We start from the raw sequence: 23,745 nt of genomic DNA, 5'->3' as shown, positions 1-23,745 counted from the left end.
TCCTCTGATCCATTACTCTTTTTCTTAACCAGCTTTGATGACTGCTGCTTTATGGTATGATTTTAGATCTGGTAGAGCTCAGCCACCTTCCTTTACGTTTTTTTTCATCAGTTCCGTTGTTATTCTTGACATTCTGTTGCTCCAGATGAATTTTGTTATTTTTTTCTAGCATGGTAAAACAATTCTTTGGTAGTTTAATTGGTATGGTACTGAATAAGTAATTTAATTTGATTAGAATTGTCATTTTTATTACATTAGCTTGATCTCACCATGAAGAATTGACATTTTTCCCAATTATTAGATCTTACTTGATTTGGATGAGAAATGCTTTATAATTGTGTTCATACAATTTCTGACTTTGTCTTGGGAGGTAGATTCCCAGATATTTAATGTGATTTAGAGTTACTTTAAATAGAATGTATCTTTCTGTCTCTTGCTCTTGGACTCTGTTGTTCATCTATAGAAATGCTGATGGTTTATATGAATTTATTTTATATCCTACTATTTTGCTGAATTTCTTAATTGTTTCAAAGAGTTTGTAAGATGGTTTTCTCAGGTTCTCCAAGTCTACAATCCTATCATCTGCAGAGAGCGAAAATGTTGCTTCCTCATTGCTAATTCTGATTCCTTCAATTCTTTTTCCTTCTCTTATTGTTAGAGTTAACATTTCTAAATTTATATGGAATACTAATGGTGATAATGGGAATCCTTGTTTCACCCCTGATCTTATTAGAAGTGCTCCAAGTTTATTCCCATTACATATAATATTTGTTGATGGTTTAGATAGATACTACTTATAAATTTAAGGAAAAAACTCCATTTATTCCTAAAATTCCTATTGTTTTTTAATAGGAATGGATGTTGTATTTTATAAAAGACTTTTTCAGCATCTACTGAGATAATCATATATTTCTGTTTTATGCCCAATTATATTGAGTGTTTTCCTAATATTGAATCATCCCTGCCTAACTGATATAAATCCTACCTGATCATGGTATATTATCCTAATAATAACTTGCTGTAATCTCATTGCTAAAATTTTATTTAAGATTTTTGCATCAGTGCTCATTTGGGAGATTGTTCTGTAATTTTCTTTGTCTGTTTTGGTTCTTCCTGGTTCAGGTACCATTATGTTAGTGTCATAAAGGAAATTTAGTAGAACTCTTTTTTCTATTTTTTAAGTAGAATAGGAATTAATCCTTAAATATTTGAAAGAATTCACTTGTAAATACATCTGGACTGGAGCCTTTTTCTTAGGGAATGTATTGATGAAGATAAATTTCTTTTCCTGAAATGAAATTATTTAAGTATGTTATTTCTTCATGTTACTCTGGGTAGTTCGTATTTTTTGAAATATTTATCCATTTCATTTAGCTTATCAAATGTATTGGCATACAGTTGGGCAAAGTAGCTCCAAATTATCTCTTTTATTTCCTTCTCAGTGGTGGTTAGTTCATCCTTTACACTTTTGATGCTTGTAATTTGCTTTTCTTCTTTCTTTTTCAAATCAGATTATCCAAAGGTTTATCTAGTTTATTGGCTTTTTTCATAAAAGTGACTCAGCTTTATTTACTGGAATAATGGTTTCCTTGCTTTCAATTTTATTAAGCTCTCCCTTGATTGTCAGAATTTCCAATTTAGTATTTAATGGAGGATCTTAACTTGTTCTTTTTCTAGCTTTTTTAGTTGCATAGCCAATTCATTGATCTCCCTTTTACTCTATTTTATTTATATAATCATTTAGAGACATAAAGTTCCCCCCTCAAAACTGCCTTGGCTGCATCCCATAAATTGTGCTATGATGTCTCATTAGTATCTTTTTCCTGGATATACTTATTGATTACTTCTATGATTTGCTCTGATCAAGTCATCATTTAAAAGTTATTTAGTTTCCAGTTAATTTTTGTTTTATCTTCCCATGACCCTTTATTACATCTAATTTTTATTGCATCATGATCTGAGAAGTATACATTTATTATTTCTGCCTTTCTGCATTTGATTATAAGGTTTTTATGCCCTAGTTCATGATCCATTTTGGTATAAATTGTCGAGAAAAAGTATATTCTTTTCTACCCATATCAAATTTTCTGCAGAGGGCTTTGCCATTTTTAATCCCATTCCTTTTACACATGCATGAATTGAGACAAATAAGGTTAAGAAAATAGCCAAGGTCACAGAATTAATAAGTATTTGAAGTCAGATTTGAATTCTCTAAGATGAGTCTTAGGTCAGGCCCTCTGATCACTGTTTCACCTAGCTGGCCCTGATTAGAGGAGTTCCTCTAAGCTAAGAATTTTGTTGTTCAGTCATGTCTGACTCTTTGTGACCTCATCTGGTGTTTTCTTGGCAGAGATACTGGAGCAGGTTGCCATTTCCCTCTCCACCTCCTTTTACATATGAGGATACTGTGGCATTGTGGTGATGTGGCTTGCCACGGATCACACAACTAGTGTCTGAGGACATGTTTGAACATAACAAGATCAGGTTTCCTGACAGCAGACCTGGCACTCCATGAAATGGACCACCCAGCTGCCTTCTTGAATACTTAGTATATGATGAACCTGGTACTAGACAAGAGAGATGAAGTGAATGAAACAAACCCTATTCAAAAACAGCTTTTATTCTAATATCACACTCTTCAACTTGCCTTAGACACAGAGGTCAAAGGGGACTAACTAAGTGTACAAGAAGGGGATCACAAGATTCACTGAGGGATACTTGAAAGTTTATCAATGTTGTATTTTAACTGAAGTGCTAAAAGATGACCACAATCCTCCTGCTGATCATCTCACTGAAGCAATACCGTGGGACCTCCTTATTTCCTGGAAGCTGTGCCCTCCTCCAAAGGTCTTCCACTTTAATGCTAACCCTAAAATGCAAGGATTATATTTCCACATATGGAAAACAATAAGATAGAACTGACTGAGTCAACATGGGACAATGGCAAGGAGCTGGCTCAAGTCCTTTTCCTGCAAATGTTTGTCCTTCATTTTTGAAGAAGACCATGCCACCAGGGAGGTGATGCCATGGCAAGCAGGTGCATTGGATTTGAGTGAAGGGATGCTGTGCTAAGTCAGGAACCTCTAGTGGCCAGATATGAATCAAAATGACTGGAGATGGCCCTGGATAGGGGATAATTAGAGTTAAGGACTTACCCAAGGACACGCAGTAAGTGTCAAATGTCTGGGGTTGGATTCGAACTCCCATCCTCCTGAATCCAAGGTCAGTGCTCTATCCACAGTACCATCTTAACTTCCCTCCTTCTGATTAACTGAGTGATTTTTTCCAGTTAATTCAGTTAATTAAGTTTTTGGAACCTCAGTTTCCTTATCTGTAAAATGGAGATGATCAATATAGTTATACATGGTACTGAAATTGCAATCATACACTGAAGGTCAAACTCTGATTCTACAATTTGTGATTATTTATGTAAATTTGAGCAAGTTACTTTTAATAGGCCCCAGATCTAAACATTTTCTTCAAGGAATAATTTGACTAGGAGAGTCTGTGTGGGTATGTGTATTGAATTCTGGAAGGGGTAGGGTGGAGAATCAGAATTTTAATGATTCACATGTTTTCTGACAGTATCTCTACTACCCTGGAACTCTGAAAATGAAGCTTCTATTTTTCATGTTTGTATGTCTATATGTCTTCCATTCTTGAAAACAAGAGCAAGAGCAACAATATAAAAGTCACATTTGCTTGAATCTTACCTTTGCTGTGTACTAAGCCAAGTATAAAACATCCAGGCTGTTTCTGTGAGGAAGAAATAAACCCAAGGACATTATGTTCTCTCTTTATGATGATGAAATGTAGATTTTTCCACTAAAAGGCAAATGTGTCATTCTGAAAGGTTGAATAGGATGCTACTTTCAAAAAAAAAAAGAAAGAAAGAAACTACTCCAGCTGGTTGAGTTTAGCTTCAGTACAACCTGCTTCTTAGCTTCTATAGCATTTTAAAATTTGATTATCAGTTGAATACATTTTCCTGGGTGTTAAATGCTTGCCCTTTGGTGTTTGGGTCTTTGCTGTCCTCCCTAGAGTCATAAACACCACCCTCCTTATTCAAAGCATCTTTCCTTTGTTTCATTTCTAGACAAATACACCCATCAACACATTTTCAGGTTAAGAAATTGTAACATTTTTCTTTTTCTTTTACCTTTTTTGGGTTTTTCACAGAATGAGGCCTTTTCTTTGAATCATCCAAGTAATACTAGCTGATAGTTGTGGTGTGAGCTATTATTTATAAGTATGTTATTATAATATAAAATGTATTATTTATAAGAATGACTCCCTTTGTCTTTAGGCCTGCAATCAAGTTCATCTCTCCTTACCTTCACCCTTAATACTCCTGAGCTTTTTACAAAGCTCATATCCCACATGAGACCTTTTCTGACTTATGCCTCTCCATACCCCTAGTTAGGGCTCTTTTCCCTCCTGATATCACTTCAAATTTACTCACCAATGTGCAAGTATGCTCTCTTCATTGAAATATCCCTGAAACAAGGATAATATAATTCCTGAAATAGAGTAGTTATTTCAAAAATTCTTGGTTTTTGTCATTGCTTTTGGTACCTAGTACCTCAAACAAAGTAGGAACATTATAAATATATCTTAGATTGAACTGAATTGAATTAAATCATAGATCTTTTTTTTTCACTATAACCATATGAATTAGGTAGAGGCTTATCTATTTGGAGCAGGAACAAAGTTTGAAAAAAATCATATAATCCAAAGTTTTCATCATCCAAATTAAAAATTAAGTCTATTAAAGGTAACTTGTTCAAATTAAGATAGATAATTAGTGGCAGAATCCTAGTTTGACCCTCAGGTTTATTGTTCCAAGTTTCAAACCTTGTAATTATTGAGATCATCTCCATTTTACAGATAAGGAAACTAAGGATCCAAAAACTTAATTATCTGGTAAAATCACTCTGTTAATCAATGTCAGAAGAAGGATTTGAGCTACCCCCTTGCCCATGCTGACTCACAATTGCTTCATTCCTATTATTTTATATATTTGGAAATTGAGACCCAGAGGAGAAGTGGCTTTTCCAAAATCAAACTCTCAGTCCCCATTCATTTTTTTAAGAATCATTGATAAATCTTATGAAAGATGTTCAATAGTAAATAAGGATTAAATTGGGAAAGCATCTGAATTGCAATTTTCACCAAAAACTATGAATTATCTGCTTAGAACAAATGTTTTTCAGTGAAAACTTTTCATTTTTACACAACTAATTACATATTGAACTATATTTGTCTTATCTATTTTAAGGCTGATATTTTTCTATTTGTGGTGGCAAAAAATTGGAAATTAAGTGAATGTCCTTCAGTTGGGGAATGGCTTAACAAACTGTGGGATATGTATGTGATGGAACACTATTGTTCTATTAGAAACCAGGAGGGATGGGAATTCAGGGAAGCCTGGAAAGATTTGTATGAACTGATGCTGAGGGAGATGAGCAGAACCAGAAAAACATTGTACACCCAAACAGCAACATGGGGGTGATGATCAACCTTGATGGACTTGCTCATTCCATCAGTGCAACAACCAGGGACAATTTTGGGCTATCTGCAATAGAGAATACCATCTGTAACCAGAGAAAGAATTATGGACTTTGAACAAAGACCAAAAGACTATTACTGTCAAATTAGAAAAAAAAAACCTTTTATATTATTATGTAATTTTACTATCTCATACTTTATTTTTCTTCCTTAAGGATATGGCTCCTCTGTCATCACATTCAACCGAGATAAATATATAACATGGAACCAATGTAAAGAGTAACAGAATGCCCTCTGGGGGGGGGTGAGGGGAGGGAAGTCAGAATGGGGGGAAAAAAACTCTGCTACTGATCATTTCTAGTTGCGTGACCTAGGGCAAATCACTTAATTTTTCTGAATCTTTTTCCTCATTTGTAAAATCATGGACTTGCCTTCAGACTCCAAGATCCCTTTTAACTCTAACTTGAAATCCTTTAATCCTCTTGAATCACATGATTACATCCTTGAATTAATACAAATCACAGAACTTATGGACAAGAAGGAATCTGATAGACTTCCATTTTCAAACTTAATGACTTTAGAAAATATTTTTAGGGCAGCTAGATGGAACAGTGGATAGAGCCCCAGCTCTGGAGTCAGGAGGATCTGAGTTCAAATCCAGCCTCAGACACTTAACAATTACCTAGCTGTATGACCTTGGGCAAGTCACTTATCCCATTACCTTGCCCCCCCCAAAGGAAATATTTGTAAATGCTTCAAAATGTGATATAGTGGATAGACTGCTGAGTTATCAGAAAGATCTGAAGTCAAATATTGCTGCAGACCCTAATAGGTCTGTGATCCCTAGTAAATCTCTTAGCCTCTTTCTGTCTTAATTTCCTCTTATTTAATTGAAATAACAGTGGTTCCTACCTCACATGGAAATCCTGAGGACCAAATGAGATAATATATAAAATAATGTGTAAATGAAAATGTGTTTTATAAATGAAAGCCAGCTATTAAATTGGAAGGATTTTAAGGAAATGACTATCCCTCCTATCATTCCACTTCATTTGTTTGTAATTCCCCTGGGGGCAAGGATTGTTCTATTTTAATTTGTGTCCCTAGCCAGAGTCTGACTTGTGTTCGAGGTTTAAGAAATGTGTATTGAATTGAATTGGATTATAGGCTGAGAAATCTTGACTTGGAAGGCCCCTCTGGCTTTACTCATTTTATAGATAAACACAGGGTCTGATATATATATATAGTGACATAATAAATGCTGCTATAATGATATAATATCGAGGAAACTGAGGCTGGGGCTATTTAAATGACTTATTTTTGGTCACATAAAAAAGAAGTATCAGAAAACAGATTTGGACCTTGGGTCTCTGAATTTGGAGCCAGTCTTGTTTCCAGTATATGGGGTTTTTATGTTCTGCTAAATGAAGGGGAAGGGGCCTTGCAACATAATTCTGACCTGAGTAGGGAAAGCAAAGGATAGAAGACTCAAAGCTGAATGAAAAGAGGAGGGACATAGGAAGGAAAGAATAAGTGTGTCCCAGTGTAAAAAGCCAATGTTTAAAGTGAAAATGTTCCCAATTCTCTAAAGAGTCTTAGAGTCAGACTAAGCCCAGGATATCAAAACTAGGAAATCACCTTTATAGCTCTCATTGAATCTTTTCATGTTGCTGCCCTGTGTCACCATTGCCTCTTCCAATAATTCTGCCATCTTTTAGCAGTATTGATGAATCACAGTGCGGGAGGTACCAAGTGTGCCAAAAATTAGAGAGTTTGAAGGACTAACATAAATTTCTTCTGTGCGATTGTTAGGTGTGCTTGTGACCCTGACTGTTCCTTTGCAAACTGACCTCATTCTTTTATTCCTGCTTGGGAAGGACTAAGAGTGAAGGGCAGGGATAGTGTGGTGTAATGGATAGGGCAATGGACTCAGAGTCAAAAAGATTTGAGTTGGAATCTTGCTTTAATGCTTATTACCTGAATGACCTCTGTGGGTCTCAGCTTCCTTAATTGGAAGACAAAGATACTGGATTCTATGTTCCTTCCTATTTCTAATTCTAGAATCCTAAAGAATGTTCATGACATTTCTGAAGGGGCATCAGTTAAATTGGCATCAGTTAACAGTGGACCTGTACATTAGAGACTTTCCCTGGGTTAGTTCTGGCAGCATCTGACAAAAGCTGTCCATTGATGACCCTTTACCTAACAGGTCTACTTACTTGTTCCTTTTATACAAAGGGCTTTGTTCCTATAACCCTGTAAGGATGGTGTTGTGAATTATAGACCTTTTTTTTAATAGATAAGGAAACTGAGGCTCAACAAGGTTCTTACAAAAATAGTCACTATTAGAAGTGGAATTTAAAATTAGAGCTCTGTTGACCTCAAGACCAACAGCGTTTTCCCTCTATCATGCCATCTGTTCTATGACGAGATAAGTCTTTCAGGGATAGGACGTAATTTAGTTGCATCTTCTGCTTAGGAACTTTGACGATGCAGAAAAGACATTGGGTATTGATCCAGAAGGCTTCAGTTTAAATTCCACTTTTTTTTACTGTGGACTCAATTTCCTCAGCTGTAAATTTATTCTAAATTTTCCTCTAAGATACCTTTCCAATTTAAATAAATTATCCCATGAACTTCATAATAGAAAGACCTTTATTTATGCTTTGGAGTTACCTGTGGTCCAGATTTAGTGTTGTTCAATCACACCCAATTTTTTTTTCTTTTAGTTTTTGCAAGGAAATGGAGTTAAGTGGCTTGCCCAAGGCACACAGGTAATTATTAAGTGTCTGAGGCTGGATTGGAACTCAGGTTCTCCTGACTTCAGGGCTGGTGCTCTATGCACTGCGCCACCTATCTGCCCCCATACCCAACTCTATGTCTCCATTTGGGGCTTCCTTGGCAAAGATACTGGAGTGGTTTGGCATTTCCTTCTCCAGCTCATTTTACTGATGAGGAAATTCAAACAAACAGGGTTAAGTGATTTACCCTGGGTCCCACAGTTAGTACTTAGCTGGGGGTTGATCTGAACTTGTCTTCTTGATTCCTTACCTGTGTTCTGCCACTGAGTTAACTAACAGTGATGCAGGGGAAAGAAGAAGAGAATTGGAAATATAGCAGAAAGAGTGGGTGGAGATGTCAATTGACTCTTGAGATGTAAAGTGACTTGAAGTAGAGAATTAGGACTGTAACAGAAACAATCGCAATCTTGGGTGCAGACCCTCCCCATTCGATATGTACCATTGATTCATTGTTTAATGTAAAATTTTATCCTGGTCTTCTTGGGCTTTACCCTCTACTTAAATCCTGGTCCAGTATAAGGGAAGGGAGTTCACCTTTTGCCCTTTGGATGAGAGACAAGACATAAAAACCTGAGCTTGAGTTCAACTCTGGCCACAGTCTTCTCTGACCATGGCCTAGCCAATACTGCTTGGCTGTTCTTTTATCTCTCTCTCTCTCTCTCTCTCTCCCTCCCTCCCTCCCTTGCCCTTCCTAAGTCTTGTAACCTTTTAAATAAATTTTTGTTTTATTTCCAACCATGTTTTCCCGAGTCCGAATAATTATTCCTCATAGGCAGAACCGAATACAAGTAGCCACCAGCTGCCATAGTACAATCTTACAATACAGTACAATAATTTTATTAAGTACCAACAGTGTTCCAGATACTATGCTAAAGTGTATGGAGTGGGACAGGGAGACAACTCAGAAAAAGAAAGGAGATAGACAGCTCAGGGTCACAATGATAGTTGAGCTGATTTCAAAGTCTATATTCTGGTGGGAAATGAAGAGTTGGTTGGGCTTCTGGATGCTCTTATAATAGAGATACTGTAACAGGTGATTTTACTCTTCCCTCCAGTTCCCCAGGAAGAAGAAAGGGATAATTTGAGGGTACTGATGACCTATGAGAACCAGTCTTTGGAATGATAAGGTTCTTGGCAAAGAGCTTCAGAGAGGGGTGGGTGGCAGTGAGAGTGGCATGATAATGATGCAATCTAAAGAATGGAACCCATAGAGAATGAGGAGGAGTTGTTCCTTTGCCCTTTGCCTCAGATTGATTCTTTAGGTGTCCCTTCAGTTCCAAGTTCCAGATTCCACTCTGTATGACTTTTTGCTTGAGGCATCACAGTATACACTAGCGCAGGGAGATGAAAAAGCTTTTTGGTTTTCTCCAATGGGATTTAGAGCTAGAGAGATCCATGAATGTCATCTCTCCCACCCCCCTCATAAAATAGATGATGAAATCAAGGTCTAGGGAAGTGCAAATAATTATAAAATTCAGTCATTTTGATGATACAACAAAATAGAATGAGATGATATAAAAACAACAATGAAAAAGAAATTAACCTGGATTCAAATTTCAGCTCCATGCTGCCTGTGTGAACTTAAGTCAATCTCTTCATCTCTCTGAGCTTCAGTATTCACAATGATAAGGGGATTAGACTATATGATCTTTAATAAGTCTTTCAGAAAGAAAGCAAAATTTTTTCTTAGAACCCAGAATAAATATTTTTTGTTCCATGGGGGGAAAAAAGGAGTTTCTCTCTCAATGACCAATTCCTACAGTCACTGACTCCTTAAATTTCTCATTCTTACTTTCAAGAACTCCTCCCAAGGACGATTCTCAGCTTATTAATTTAAAGAGCAGCCATTTTCAAAGAAGTGAATCACATAATAGTCATTTCCATCTTTTTTATGCTAAACATCATCAGGAAAAAAGGGCAGTTTCAACGTCAAGCCTTGGAAACTTAATCACACACCCACATACCCACACACATACACACAAAAACACACAACCAGACAAGGTTATTTTCCCTTCACATGCATCAGGATTGAAGTTCACAGCATAATGGGAGAAAGCAACAAGCAAACTAACGACATTTTCTGCTTGGAGGTGTTATCACTGAGCAATCTAGAGACTGAAGAGACTTTGGAAATCAATTAGTGTTTATTCTTTTTTGGGTTTTTTTTTTTGTTTTGTTTTTTGCAAAGCAAACAGGGTTAAGTGGCTTGTCCAAGGCCACACAGCTAGGTAATTATCAAGTACCTGAGACCGGATTTGAACCCAGGTACTCCTGACTCCAAGGCCGGTGCTTTAACCACTACGCCACCTAGCCGCCCCAATTAGTGTTTATTCTCGAAAAGGATCAGTATGACATTACTTTATTGAAGTCAAGGTAGAGTCAGAACGTGGCTGATCGCACCACTCTAAACTTAGAAGGCTCTACCACAGGTTGGGTGCAAATACTGTTATCCTTTCCTTGATGGAGTTTTCATATATCATGGGTCGGTATAGGAAATAAAGTGGGAATTTGAGACAATTTTGCAGAAGACACAGATAACACAGGAAGAACAACAGATGATACCAAAAATATTTAGAAACTCAGAAATTCTAAAGTATATGTATGGTATTGTATACCATCAACATATTTTATCTTTTAATATCTTTATAATTCTGAGTTCATCATTGGCAGAAAAGGAAGACAAAAAATGTCTGCAGATTTTCCAGATCATGGGGGATCCTTAGTCCCTAATACCTATGATGTAGAAGGGATAATTGTAGACAATGAGAAGGAATAGGATGATTCTGCCTACCTTTCTATTATGTTCAAATGGGAAGGGCCTATTTTCATTTTTGCTATTTGCTAGAATGGTACGTAGCACTTTTTAGACTCTTATTAAATGATTCTTGTATTCATTTGAATCTAGTTATAGAAAAGGTCTTCCAAATTCATGCCATGAACTTTCTTCATTTATTTATTTAATGCAAGTATGGCACACAGTACAAGAAATTTTTGTCCAGGGTTCCATGGATAGAAAATGGTAAAGCCAGAATTCAAACTCAGTCCTCCTAAATCCATGTTGAGTTCTATTGCCATAGAAGGAGAAGGGGAAAGGCATCTTTCAGATTGCCTGGCGAAACCCATGGACTGCTTTATATTGTCCCTGGAAACTATTTGTTCTTGGAATTTTGTCAACTGAATCCATGGTCAAGGTTCACACTGCATATTTTAGTTGGTGTTCAACAAAGCTCCAACATGTCTCAGCATTCTTTGCGCAAGGCCAGATTAAAATTCCTCCTTTCAGAAACTCCCACAGAAGGTGACAAATTGGGCCTCTGCAGCTTTTAAGCTAATTGCTCAACTTAGCGGGTAACAAACTGGCATGCTGGGAGCCTTGGAGTAGCAGTCTATGCTGTCTGTTTGGTATGATGCCTGGCAGAATGGACCCTGGCACTCTTGCAGCCAGGCCGTGGTCCCTCAAAGGACAAACCAATGTGGCCATTAATTATGATCCTCCTTCTCTGGAGCAAGATTCTCATATCTCTTATGCAACTTGTTAGTGGGTTGAAAACCTGTTCTTGAAACGCCAAGGTGTTATTTGCTAGGGATGGGGGCGGGGTAGGGATGACGGAAAGAAAATTGCTAAACAATAAGGTAGTAGTTAGATTCAGTTTCTGATAACAGTTTTTTGTCTTATGTTTTCTTACAGGCTGGGAAGAAGGAAAGGAGCAATGCTCTGAATATTGCAATAGATAACATGTGCAAAAAGACCAGAGACCTTCGTAGACAGGTAAGAGAAGAAAGAGGAGAGGAGATGAGGGGATGGTGAGCAAAATCAATCATATACATATAACCAAAACATTTTTCTCTTGTTTTGACCTATCTTTATCTACCTTAAGTAAAAGAAAAGTCACAGAATTGCAAATTTAGAGTCAGAAATGATTTTAGAGTACATAACCTCTCCCTTTTACAATTGAGGAAACTGAGACCCATGTTGAATGACTGGCTCAGGGTTCCAGAATTAGTAAGTATATGAGTCGGGAATCCAATCCAGATTTTCTTGACTACTGCCTATCATGTTGTCTCATGTGATTTAGGTATCTCAAAAAAAAAATCAAGTAGTTTATTTTTAGCTGTTTATCATGCCACTAATCATGGTTAATAGCATCAAAATAAAGAATCTTATAATTAGAGTGGGATGGGGTCTTTTCAGCCAACCTAGCCAGTACACACATGAAAAGATTCATCTTTATAACATATAAGACGTGTAGCTATCTGATCTCTGTTGGAACATATATGATGAAGATGAATCTTGACCCACTCCAGTTTTAGATATAAGGAACTGTTAAGAAGTCAAACACTAAAGCCCAGCTACTTCCCTGTTTTCAATATTAAGTCTATATATTTTTTTTGAATTGAAGGGTTAAAGAATCATAGACTTAAAACTCCTGGTTATCAGTGTCCAACACTTTCATTTTACAGACCAGGAAACTGAGGCTCAAAAAGATCAAATATTGATCAGCTTTACAGAACTGTTCAGTCAAGCCCCAGATTCTATTCATTTTACCATACAGTCTTTTGAACTTGCAAATATCTCTCCTGGATTTGCCTTTTGCCACCAAACAGCAGAACGAGACTAATTTTTCTTCTGTATGAAAGATTGTCCAACACTGGAAAATAGCTCTTATGTTTCCTGAGAGTCCTTGCTTATCCAGGATTAGCATCCTGAATACCTTTAAGTGACCCTCATCTGGCATATACTCAAGGTCCTTTACTATCCTTGGTGCCATTTTGGGACATTCTCCAAATATTCAGTGTCTTTCTTAAACTATTCCAGTTATTCACATCCACAATTGAACAGAGCACTGACATGTTGTATGATTAGGGTGGAGGACAAAAGAATTTCCATTTCTATATTTCCATAAGCTGTATTTCCATAACACAGACCAAATTCCTATCAGCTTTTTTGCTATTACATCACATGACTAATTCATGTTGAGTTTTCAGTACATAATATCTCTTGAACTTTATATACAAAAACAGTAATAAAACAAAACAACCCAAGATGCTTTTAAAAAATATTCCTTCCATCCTTTATTTGGTAATTTTGGTAATTTGGTAATTAATTTCTTGAACTCACATGTGAGTTCCTGCATTTATCCCTAATAGATTCAACCCTATATTGTAACTCATCAAGACCTCTGAACTCTGTTATCCAATATATTAGTTTTATGCCTTCTTCAAATGTGATGAATGTAATATCTTTGCCTTCTTCCAAGTCATTGATAAAATTGTTGTACAGCACAGGGCCAGGACATATCTTTGGGATTCTCCACTGGTATCTCTTTCAGTGTTGACTTTGATTTATTAAGCACTCTTCTGTGAGGTCAGACGTTCAAACAGTTCTGAAACCATCTACCTATCTTATTGTCTAGTCCAGATTTCTCCATCTATCAACAATAAAATTGAGTTATTTTAGTGAATGCTTTGTGCAAACACAGGCAATCTATGTGCAGAATATTGCTCTCATCTTCCAATTTAGTAACCTCATCAAAAAAAGAAATGTGTTTCCTTTGGTATGGCTACTCTTGATGAGGCCATGCTGGTTCTTTCTAACTACTACTTGCATTTAATATTAATAATTCATAATAAAAAGCAGGTCTATATCACTTTAAGGTTTGCAAATCATTTTGCAGATATTATTTCATTTACTTTTCATGAAATATGTTTGCTCTAACTATCCCCATTGTACAGATGAACTGAGGTTGTCAAGTAAAGAGATAGAGCTATGAAGAACGTGAGGGAGAATATGAATTCTGATTGTCCTTACTTCACCTAGGACTTCATGTAGAATTGTTCTTAGAAATATTTCTCAAGATGCCCACCAACCACTTCAGTCTTTTGAATATTAATAAATGATCTTCCTTCTGTTGTTGATAGATAAGAAAGATAAGAAGGGTAGGTAACATGAAAGAACATCAGCAATCCTGTGATGTCCATGTAGGAGATGCATTTATTTTTTTATTCCCAGAAGAAATGGACTCTCAATAAATTTAAGGGAACCATTCACATACAAAAAATAAGAGTTAAATTTTCTTCCACATGAGAAAGTAATAAGAATTTGCACAATGATTCTGATAAGCTACTGAAAAAAAAATACACAATCCGGGGTAGCTAGGTGGTGCAGTGGATAGAGCACTGGCTCTGGAATCAGGAGGGCCTGAGTTCAAATGTGACCTCAGACACTTAATAATTACCTAGCTGTGTGGCCTTGGGCAAGTCACTTAACCCTAATGCCTTGCAAAAACCTAAAAAGAAAAAGAAACAAACCCCTACCCCTTGATTTTCATAGCTTTACTGATTCTACTAGGCTCTCCTGGCTTTATTCTAGTTATACTCCTCCATACCTGGTCTTTTAGTTTCTTTTATACAGTTAAAATAATCTGATGGCCTAAGTGGACAGTTAGTACAGTATGATTCAACATCATTACAGTGGCCTCCAAAAATTATGATTATTCTAGACTGTACTGAGGTGCTTAAAGTCCAGAATGAGCATCTTGTATGGCGTTATTGCTGTTTTATGACAGGAAAGGAATTGACTGGGTTTGTTTTAAAGTCAGCCATCAGTAGCTGATTGTTAATGTTTTATTGGGAACATTTACACTTCAAAAATCCCCTGTCACTAGGAATCATGCTTTGATTCATTATTTTGTTTTGTTTTGTCTTCATTGTCTAGGTTTAAGGTAGCATCAGTGATGAAGATTTAATTTGAAAATGTCATTTTTTTTCCTGGAGACTCAGTTTCTAATACATATAGTTGCACCCCACTGTATTATTCTACAAAAATGTTTGAATTGAAATGGAGCACAGTAAGGGACAACTAGTTAGGGTAATCGATAGAGCACCATCCTTGGAGTGCAAAGGACCTGAGTTTAAATTTGGCTTCAGACACTTAATAATTACCTAGCTGTGGCCTTGGGCAAGTCATTTAATTCCATCGCCTTAAATAAATAACATTTTTTCAAAAAGAAGTGCGGTAGCTGATTCAGAGTATGAATTCATCATGTCATAAGAGACCAACTGACTGTAGAATGATACCACCACCACCACCACCACCACCACCACCACCACCATCAGCATCTGTATCACCATCACCAGCATCTGCATCACCATCACCATCACCATCACCATCGCCAACAACAATAACAAACAGACAGAGGCACAGAGTTTTAAAGTTTACAAAGTCTGAAAAGCTTCTGTTATCTCATGGAAGCCTCATGATGCTCCTGTGATGACTAGTTGGAGGTCATTAGTAAGAGAACAATCAGGACAGTAGATCACTGGAGAAACAGATGAAAGAAGTGGGGCCCTTCACTTGATAATAAAAAGATTTGTTTTGTCAGGTATCATTTCCACCTTTGAATATTTGAATGGCCGTCATGTGGAAGGAGAGTAGCTTTAGACAGGTAAGAAAGGATCAATGAAAGGATATTTAATTAAGAGAGACAAAATTTGATTTGAAATGAGAGGGAAAAAAAAAACTTCCCCCAACCAAACTAAACCAAACAGGTTGCTTTGGAAGGGAGATGATTTTTCTCTTACACTGGAGGTCTTTAATCAAAGACTGGAGGACTATGTCTTGGGAATGTTATAAAAGGTATCCCACTTAGGATGAGGTAGTCCTCTGAGATTCCTTTTGGAAATCTATTGCTTTTGACATACGATTGTGCCCTCTCAGTCTCCTAATCTGTCTTCCTTAAATATGAAGATATGTAAGTATTAATATAAGCAACCTCTTTTCCTTTTAATTAGTTCCTATAGCCCTCATTTGGTGACCCCAAACTATGGAAGACTCCTTCTGATTACTTAAGAAACTACTTCCATATCCCCTCAGCATCCCATTTTCTCTAAGATACTGAATATATATTTTTTAAAGAGAGAAATACGCACGATCTCAACCCCTATAATTCTTTTCTGAGTCTATCCAACTGTTTCTCAGACTCTTCTTCCAAATCCTTATTTATTTCTCATGAGAAGAAAACACTTCCTCATCTTTCCATGATAGGTGTGTCTGTACTGTTACTTTTGAAACTTTGATATCATTTCTTTGAGGGAGAGAAGAATAAAACTAAGTCTTTCACTAACTTCCTAAGAATGTGGGGGGGGAAGTGCTTGGTATACCTTAAAGAGAGAAAGACATTTCCATTTTTACATTCCCATCTCTTTCGAGTTTCCCCCCTGTGCCTCATCGGAGTCTTTCTTCCCTGACCTTATCACAGAAAAGTTCATTTAGTTTTTATTCAAAGGACTAGAGTGGATGATGAGTTTCCTAAGGGATATTTCTGAGAGTAATTCTATGGGGGCTGGGGGGGGGAGGAGAAGGGGGGACATTAGTTACAGAGTCTGTAACCTTTGGTTCAAATTCATCTTTACTATTACTATCTAGGTGACTTACAGTAAATCTCAGTTTTTCCATGTGTAAAAGAGAGAGACTTGGAAAAGCTGTCCTCTAGCTTCCCTTTGAGCTCTGAAACCAAAGAACCTTCCTTATATTTTGGGGTTGGTTCGCTGTGTCACTGTCATGTATACTGGATGATCATCCTTAGGTATTAGCATATAGAGTTTGGTTTTAGGAGTCAGATTAAGAAAGACTTTTAATGCTAAGCAGAAAGGATTCTGTTTATTAGAGGTGATATGCACCCAGGGGTATTTATTAAAGATGGGGATTATATAGTTAGACTAGGACTTAAGGAAAGTCATTTTAGTGCTTGGGTGTGGAAGAAATAAGAAAGGTGAAAGAGAAGTAAAGAAACAAATTAGTAACTTTTGCTTTTAGATTTTTTGCAAGTCAATGGGGTTAAGTGACTTGCCCAAGGCCACACAGCTAGGTAATTATGAAGTGTCTGAGGTCGGATCTGAACTCAGGTCCTCCTGACTCTAGGGCCGGTGCTCTATCCACTGCACTCCCTAGTCACCCCAACAAGTTAGTAACTTAACAGTGAAGTAGAGTGAGGAGTGTAGTAGTAGTGGGGCCAGATTAGTTAAGAAAGGTATTTGTGAACCTAGAAGTCATATTATTTGTTATCTAATTGAGAGAGAGTGAGATCCATATGTGAATACTAACTCTGTGATGATCACTCAGTTACTTTATTTTTTTTTTCATTCTATTTCCACAAAATATTCAAAGGGAGTCTTTTTTGTTTGTTTGTTTCTGCAAAGGAATAGAGTTAAGTAACTTGCCCAAGGACACACAGCTAAGTAAGTATTAAGTGTCTGAGGCTGGATTGAACTCTTCCTCCTGACTACAGGGCCAATGCTCTATTCAGCTTGCTGCTCCTAATGAGTCTTAATTTTAGAGCTATCATTCAGATTTTTTATATCTGTACTGCTTACTGATAAAATACCATCAAGATATAAAGTTTTACTCCTGGGGTCTTAACCTCTTCTTCCTTGCCTCAACTTTCTGCTTGTTAACTTCTTCTGTGTCCCACCCCTAGCCAGCTCCAAGTTGAGATTCTTTTAAGACTTGAAGGGAGGTTTTGAAAAGCCTTCATTTCATTTGAAATATACAGAAATATATGCATATTTACATGTATGTGCATACATCAGTTATAAAGCTTTTTATATACATTCATATTTATACTTATATGCAAAAATCATTGATATTATATAGCAGAGATAAATATTATATGCAGCATATAATATAACTTATAACATATATTTTATTGTATAGATAAATATGTTATTATATTATATGTAATATAATAATGTTATTTGTAATATATAATATAATATATATTATAATATATTATTATATTGTATAGTATAGATATATTATATATAGTAATATATGTAATACATGATATTATATATAACATATTGTATTATATATTATAATATATTATATAGTATAGATAAATACATATATCTATATAATTGGATAGATTTGTATGTATGTATTTTTCATATATACAAAAACACATATGTGTGCACATTCATGTTGTTTATATACATCTGTTCTAATACCTTGTAAATATGGAAAGTAATTTCACGGGAAGGAGTAAAAAGGTTTTCTTAGAAAAATTCAAGAACTCAGCAGTCTCATATCTGTTAGAAGTGTTAAGTACAAATATGGTAAAGACAAGTGGCAAATGCAACAGGATTTTGGAAAGGAGTCAAGATTAATGATCTATTTGCTCAGCAGTCATATTTCTGTTCTAGTTGACTTGAAAGATTAGACCCTTCTTTTTAGTTGCTATCCATGCCATCAGCTACTTGTGAGAGGTGCTTGAGATAAAAGGAAGGACGCTGGGTGTGGAGTCACATTTTGTTGTTATTGAGTCCTTTCAGTTTTGACTGGCTCTCTGTGACCCTATTTGGAGTTCCCTTGGCATAGATATGATTTGCCATGTCTTTCTTCAACTCATTTTTCAGATGAGGAAACTGAGGCAAAGTGGGATAAGTGACTTACTCAGGATCACACATTTATAAGTTTCTGAGACCAGATTTGAGTTCAGGAAGATGAGTCTTCCTGACCTCTGGTCAGGTACTCTATCCACTGTGCCATCTAACTGCCCAGGAGTCAGATTCATATATCAATTTAGGTATTTCATAGTTTTATGATCAGGTATAAGTTTTGAAATCAAAAGACCTGGATTTTTACCTCTCCTATAATGGGACCTTGGAAATTAACTTAGTATTCTTCCACTTTCATGTCCTCAGTATTAATGTGAAAATGTTGGTTTAGATGATCACTGAGTTCTCAGAGGTGGGAAGACAGGGAACAGGAAAGAAGGGATTTTGGCCATTGTCTAGTGATGATGAGGGTCTAGTGACCCTTGTCACTTGTCATCATCTGTACTTTTGCAATAGCCTCCTAGTTGTTCAGGGATAGATGATCATAGGAGCATAGATTTGGAGGAGAACGAGCACTTAGAATGCATCAATTGAGTTCAACTCCCTCATTTTACAGATAAGAAAACTGAAGCAGAGAGAAGTTAAGTGATTTGGTCATCTGGCTTCTGGTCTTTTCCCTCTCCATCTGCTCTTCCCCCAACTATCAAAGTGAATATATACATACATACATACATACATACATACATACATATATATATTGTATATATATAAAGTATTATATATAATATTATATATATATATATAATTCCTAAATATTTGAGCTCCTGCTCAATAAACTCCAGTTTATCTCCTATAGCTTTATTTTCATGATACAGCTTTTATTTCCAGAGTCATAGGACTCTGGGGAAGAAATGTCACACCTCTTAGTCACAGTTTCCTTATCTATTAAATTGAGATAATTGGGAAGGGGATGGAAAGTTTATTGAGCAGAAGTCAGAAGAAAATGTACTTCATTTACTACCTACTATAGACTGGGTATGTGAATGTGTGTGTTCATATATATACATATATACACATATATGTATATATATATGGGATTTAGCCTCTTTGAATCTTAGTTTCTTCATCTATAAAACGGGGTTATTGGTATTGCAGTCCAAGTAGACCTTGATAAAGTTCGACAGACTGAGTTCATAACAGCAAAAGAGGAAACAGCCCTAATCACAAGAGAAATGGCAAAGGTAAATGGCAGCTTGGGCATGCTGATTTTCCTTCTTGGTCTCCTGAAACCCATACACTATCATTTCTGAAGTCTTAACTTTTCCCTACTGATTGTACAGTCCAATAAGATATGTTACTGGATCATGGAAATGAGAAGGTTGTTTGGGATGAATTGAGTATCATTTAGAAATGACCTATTCTTCCTGATTGGGGGAGTGGGAGTGGAGTGTCATAGCACACTCCAAATCCATATTGTTAGAACTGATGGAAGGGCATATGTGGTAATCCAGGCTCACTTCCTCCATGATGCTGGGTATTGTAATTATGTCAACAACTTCAGCCTCTTTCAAAACAGAATTAGGAGTGTTTGGCAGCAGATCCTTCCATAAGGTTCTTCTGCTTAATGTCTTCTAATTCTATGTCTAATCTGTTGTCATCTTTCCATTGGCTAGTAGGCAATACACCTGACGTGGAAATGGATTCTGCATTTGCTGGACCATAAACTATTGTGAAGCGTTTGTGTAAAAAAGCTTCTTTGGGGATTAATGGTGCATTATCTGTATCTCAGGATTTACTGTTTAGATAGATACCCAGCATCTTGCTTGCTTCAGTCTAAAAACTTCTTCAGAAGGGTTAAATGAAAGCTGGGAAAGATATTTAGAGAATGAAAGGTGGGGAAGAGAAAGTCAATCAGGGAAGGGGCTGTTGGGGGATAAAAGATAGAAAGGGGCAGCTAGGTGGTCCAGTGGATAGAGTACCAGCCCTGATGTCAGGAGGGCCTTAGTTCAAATGCGACCTCAGACACTTAACCCTTACTTAGCTGTGTGATCTTGAGCAAGTCAATTGCTCCCATTGTCTTGCCAAAAAATATAGAGAGAAATAATATTCTAGGCAATAACATGGCAGGCTTAACAGGGCTTTTGCCCAGGATTCCAGAAAGTGGTTGACAGCATTTAGATTTCTTCAGTAATAGAGGCAATCGAACTTGGCACCTAATGAACAAAATGTGTCTGTTAAAATTAGGAAATAGCTACTTCACCTTCTCTTTTTTCTGCCCCAGTTAACCCTCCCCAGGACTTCACTTCTTACCCCTCCCCATTATGGTCACCTACCAAGTACTAGACTTCAAATATCCTGGAGTCTTTTTGTCCATTTCTTTTCATGTATCCTGAAGTCTTTCTATCCATTTCTTTTTTCTTCTTATTTTCTTGATACCTTTTTCTTTTTCTATCACACATTTCAAGACATACCTCTGCCTTCTGTGGGTGGTGGGGGGAGGGAAGTAAGATTAGGGGAAATATTGTAAAACTCAAAATAAATAAAATCTTTACCAAAAAAAGACATACTTCTCCCTTAATCCCCAGTGAACCTTCCCTTGCAATAAATTTTTAAAAGTAAAATAAAATTAATGTAGCCTTTGGGACATTGAGACTGAGAGTATATATGCCATTCTGTACCTATAGACCTTCATCTGTCCAGTGAAAGAATGAAATAGATATTTCTTCAAAACCTAGTTTCAATACCACCAAATATGGCAAGACTTCCCTGATGAACTATCATTAGCCATCATTTCTTGAAGACATTGTGCAGATATTCATTTTATATGTTTACTGCTTCTAATTGTAGCTCTCTGAGACTTTTTCAGATAACCATCCCAGATTTCCCAGAGGATAAAGATCACTTTATATTTAAACTTCTTCTATCCTCTATTTTGTATGTTTCCATACTGTAGGTGTGAAATATAAATAGATATGTATATATAACTATCATATATTAAATACATAACAATATAATAATATATTATTATATATTATATACACTTATACAAATAAGGAAAAGTGGTACAAAAGACAAAAGTGCTGGTTTTGCAGTCAGATGACTTGAATGCATCTTTCCCCCTGTGGAATGTCTGACTCTGACCTCTCTGCACATCAATTTTCCCATCCACAAAACAGAACCATTTAACTAGACAAGATAGTTGGATACAAAACACTTTTCAAACTCAAAATAATATATAGCTCTCCTTTCTTTTTGCCTCCTCTTCCTAATATTCTTCTTTGCACTTCCTTTTTTCCTTTCCCACTTTCTACTCTCCTCCTCTTTTTATCTTTATGCTCCATGTATGGATCCTTGGTGATTCCATAGGAAAAAGTGAGGCTGTGACTTATCACAGCCCCACTCATTCAAATCCAATTTCATGGCATCATCTCCTTGATGTCATGGACTTCTTTGAAATTGAAGGATAAACATCATTTAATTTTGGGTGTTGCATTAGATAGAGCACTGGCCTTGGAGTCAGTAGGAGTAGAGTATATATAGTCTTAGTTTCAGATAATTGACTCTTACTAGTTATGTGACTTTGGGCAAGTTCTTTTTAAATTTTTTTTGCAAGGCAATGGGTTAAGTGACTTGTCAAAGGCCATACAGCTAGGTCATTGCTAAGTGTCTGAGGTCGGATTTGAACTCAGGTCCTCCTGACTTCAGGGTTGGTGCTCTGTCCACTGTGCCACCTAGCTACCTAGCTACCCCTTGGGCAAATGTCTTAATCCTGATTTCTGCACAACCAGGGACATCTCCAGTCATCCTGTTTCATATCTAGTCTCTGGACTCAGATGGCTCTGGAGTAGAAAGTGAGATCAGTAACTTAGCACAGCTCCGCCTCACTCAAATCCAACTCATGTACTTATCATGGTATCACCTCCCTGATGGCATGGTCGTCTTCAAGTACAAAAGACAAATAAAATAATAAGACATAAATAATCTGTTCTTTTACAATTCTAAACTTATGACTGATGCAGAAACTTATCTTTTGATTAATATGTTGTTGATGAAATTATATACTTGCACGTCATGGAACTCACCGATCCACAATGGAACCAAAAGTATGACTGATCCCAATGCTTACGGATACTCCAATTGGGTATAAATAGGATGTAAGAAGTTGCAGAAGGGATGCTATCTAGGAAATGTATAACTGGAAAAAAAAAGATGACTTGGTCAACTTGGGAGAGTGAGAGATGATATCACGGGCCTGTGTTGTCCATCCTTCAGTCACGGTGGACTTCTTTATGATCCCAGACACCGTACTGTCCATGAGGTTTCCTTCTCCAGGTCAGGCAAACAGGCAAACAGAAATTAAGTGATTTACTCAAGATCACATAACTATTAAGTGTCTGAGGCCAGATTTAAAATCAGATCTTCCTAATCACAGTCTCAGAACTCTATCCACTGAGTCATCTAGCTACTTCCTAGCAACCTGTATTAGTAGGAACTGAACATTCAAAAGCCTTAGGAAGGCTGCCATTCATTCAGTGGAGCCACAATGGGGGAATAATGAAGAGACACATTGTAGGTGAGAAGAAATGGAAGATTTTTGGTCTTTACCTTTTGAGGGAGAAAGTAGATCACTAAAAGATGCATCTCTTCAATGATTATCAAATTATTTCCTAATCAAAGTCAGTTTTCTCATTTTTGTCTTTTATAAATATTTATTTAGAACCTATTATGTTCCAGATATTGTTCTCTCATTTAAAAATATAATCTCATTTGATTTTCCAAACAATTCTATGAGATAGGTGCTGTATCCTTATTTTAGACTTTACAAACAAAAGTTAGGTCACTTGTCCAGGATCTCACAGCCAGTAAAGGTCTGAAGATGAAACTAAATTGAAATATTTCAGACCCATTTCTCTATCTGCTGTACTGCCACCTACCTCAGTCCCTAGCACAAAGTAGAAGTTGAACTGACTTTTAGGTTAAACTCTAGCTTCAATTTCTTTTTCTTTTTTTTTTTGGTTAAATAAGGAAGTTAGAGTAAATGGTTTCTGGCATCTCTGATTTTATGAAATATTATGAAATATATAATATAAAATTATGATTT

At 36.4% G+C, this 23,745-nt stretch overlaps 1 protein-coding gene across 2 annotated transcripts in view; it reads left to right on the top strand.

Moving 5' to 3' along the window:
- The window catches only part of LOC141520652 (catenin alpha-3-like), a 1,797,877-nt gene that overhangs the window by 912,357 nt on the left and 861,775 nt on the right, over window positions 1-23,745 (top strand). For both annotated transcript variants that reach the window (XM_074232362.1, XM_074232363.1), the window contains exon 8: window positions 11,998-12,078. In XM_074232362.1, coding sequence (XP_074088463.1) covers window positions 11,998-12,078 — 81 coding nt within the window. The remainder of the gene's footprint in view (window positions 1-11,997; window positions 12,079-23,745) is intronic.

Source organism: Macrotis lagotis, chromosome 4, assembly GCF_037893015.1.
Source record: "Macrotis lagotis isolate mMagLag1 chromosome 4, bilby.v1.9.chrom.fasta, whole genome shotgun sequence".
Classification (NCBI taxonomy): domain Eukaryota; kingdom Metazoa; phylum Chordata; class Mammalia; order Peramelemorphia; family Peramelidae; genus Macrotis; species Macrotis lagotis.
Note: the sequence above shows the minus strand (reverse complement) of the source record. Positions and strands in the feature narration are given on the sequence as shown.